The 2,500-nt window shown below is 42.6% G+C and overlaps 2 protein-coding genes across 2 annotated transcripts in view; one reads left to right on the forward strand and one right to left on the reverse strand.

The window, feature by feature from the left end:
* The window catches only part of LOC113816372 (DET1- and DDB1-associated protein 1), a 10,722-nt gene extending 8,852 nt beyond the window's left edge, over positions 1-1,870 (reverse strand). The window contains exon 1 of the mRNA XM_027368439.2: positions 1,736-1,870. Coding sequence (XP_027224240.1) covers positions 1,736-1,738 — 3 coding nt within the window. The 5' untranslated portion in view covers positions 1,739-1,870. The remainder of the gene's footprint in view (positions 1-1,735) is intronic.
* Positions 1,871-1,994: 124 nt separating this feature from the next.
* Spg7 (SPG7 matrix AAA peptidase subunit, paraplegin) overlaps positions 1,995-2,500 on the forward strand; it is a 381,604-nt gene continuing 381,098 nt past the window's right edge. The window contains exon 1 of the mRNA XM_070118158.1: positions 1,995-2,004. The gene's annotated coding sequence lies outside the window, so the exon portion shown is untranslated. The remainder of the gene's footprint in view (positions 2,005-2,500) is intronic.

Consider the following 2,500-nt stretch of genomic DNA (forward strand, 5'->3'; position numbering starts at 1 on the left):
AGGAGTTAACTGTATGTGTTTGTCACCAATAAATCTCAGACCAAAACAACAATATGAAGCAGAGAGAGAGAGAGAGAGAGAGAGAGAGAGAGAGAGAGAGAGAGAGAGAGAGAGAGAGAGAGAGAGAGAGGGAGAGAGAGGGAGAGAGAGAGAGAGAGAGAGAGAGAGAGAGAGAGAGAGAGAGAGAGAGAGAGAGAGATACAGACAGACAGAGAAAAAGAGAGAGAGAGAGAGAGAAAAGAAGGAAAGGGAAAGAGAGAAAGGGAGAAAGAAAGAAAGGGAAAGGGAAAGGGAAAGGGAAAGGGAAAGGGAAAGGGAAAGGGAAAAAGGGAAAAGGGATAAGGAAAGGGATAAAAGGGATAGGGATAGGGATAGGGATAGGATAGGAAGGGATAGGGAAAGGGAGAGGGAGAGGAAAGGGAAAGGAGAATGGGAAAGGGAAAAGGGAAAGTGGAAAGGGAAAGGAAAGGGAATGGGAATGGGAATGTGAATGAATGGGAATGGGAATGGGAAAGGAGAAGGAAGGGAAAGGGAAGCAGGGAGAGGAAAAGAGAAAGGGAAAGGGAAAGGAAAAGGGAGAGGGAGAGGGAGAGGAAAGAGAGAGGGAGAGGAAAGACAGAGGAGAGGGAGAGGAAAGAGAGAGGAGAGGGAGAGGAAAGAGAGAGGAGAGGGAGAGGAAAGAGAGAGGAGAGGGAGAGGAAAGAGAGAGGGGAGGGGAGGGAGGAGAGAGAGGGGAGGGGAGGGGAGGGGAGAAGAGGGAAGGGGAGACAGACTGTAAAGTTTTTTTCTTGCGTGGGGAATATTACATTTTTCCATGCGCTGAAAACATCATTTTGTCTACATTTGCGCAGGCGGATCTGCAGTCGGATGATGAAACAAGTGCGTGGAAAGGTCAAAAGAGTTTTCTGCACGGAAGATGATTTAATAAAGAACTAAGCGTACGCAAAAAGTTACCCAAGAACTACATTTGCGCGGAAAGAATTTGACCAAATAATTTTTGCAGACCAAACTCTACAGTCTACAGTGGGTAATGGGAAGCTGGGAGGAAGAGGAGAGAGAGGAGAGGAGAGGGAGAGGGAGAGAAAGGGAGAGGGAGAGGGAGAGAGAGGGAGGGAGGGGAGAGGGAGGGGGGGGGGGGGAGAGAGAGAGAGAGAGAGAGAGAGAGAGAGAGAGAGAGAGAGAGAGAGAGAGAGAGAGAGAGAGAGAGAGAGAGAGAGAGAGAGAGAGAGAGAAAAAAAATGGCATTCAAAACCTCCTTACCTATTTTCCCTCCACATACCCTCATACAGACTTTACCACCTAATTCAACAGCCCACAAAGAACCCCACAAAAAAATACGTTTTCTAAACCCCTCAATATTTCCCCATTAAGAGTCAATCTCGGGTCTCCCATGCGTAATGGTGATCTAAATATAACCTTCAGAATTTAGAAACGACTAAGATGCCATTTCACGACGATAATTAAACGTCTCACCAAAACTATGGGTGAATTTCAGCGTCTGAAACGACGGATACGAAAAAAAAAGAAATAATATGATTGACAAGAGGTGAGTAAGAATGCCTGGGAGTGGCCTTATTTATATCGCTTATTTCAGGGGAGTAGCATAATTATAATATAATATTCGTAGTTTTCTGAGCAATCTCTGTTCACTCATAAAGTCACCTGATGCATTTTCAGGTGCGTTATCCGCCTGAGAGAGGCGCAAAACCAACAAAAATAGTATTGTTATTCTTACCATGTTGTTCCAGTGTGATTGTTCCTGTTACGTTCGAAAGTGTTCGTGTGTTGTTTTTGTATTTTCTTGTACTCAGATTTTATTCCCTTTACATACTATGACTGGTATTGAAAGTTTTTTATTCTTTATTCTTTATGGCTCTGGATGTAACGCATTCGTGTTTCTGAGCGTTTGATGACGAAAAATTTATAGGGAACGAAGCCACGTCAGACGATCTGAACTCAAAAAGCAATTGGAAATGTATATTGAGTTTACAAAACTATAATTTGGTCAACATTAGAGAAACGCCAATAAATAAATAACTTTTATATTTTGAAATCAAAACAGATGTTTCATAGTCCGATAAATGCCAAAATATTGAATGTATAAAAAAATTGGAAGATGTTAATGTTTATTATCACCGACAAAATGGCATTTTGCATGAAATAATATATAGATACCAAAAAAATAAAAATTACACAAAAAAATAAAGATCAGCAAGAAAATAAATAAGTGAATAAAGAACGCAATCTGCCCTGGGGAGAACAACAGCGTATTTTCCTTGTCCCCGTCTCTCTCTCTCTCTCTCTCTCTCTCTCTCTCTCTCTCTCTCTCTCTCTCTCTCTCTCTCTCTCTCTCTCTCTCTCTCTCTCTCTCTCTCTCTCTCTCTCTCTCTCTACTCTCTCTCTACTCTCTTCTCACTTTCTCTCTCTTTCTCTCTCTCTCTCTCTCTCTCTCTCTACTCTCTCTCTCTCTCTCTCTCTCTCTCTCTCTCTCTCTCTCTCT

Source organism: Penaeus vannamei, chromosome 41 (genome assembly GCF_042767895.1).
Source record: "Penaeus vannamei isolate JL-2024 chromosome 41, ASM4276789v1, whole genome shotgun sequence".
NCBI classification, from domain to species: Eukaryota; Metazoa; Arthropoda; class Malacostraca; order Decapoda; family Penaeidae; genus Penaeus; species Penaeus vannamei.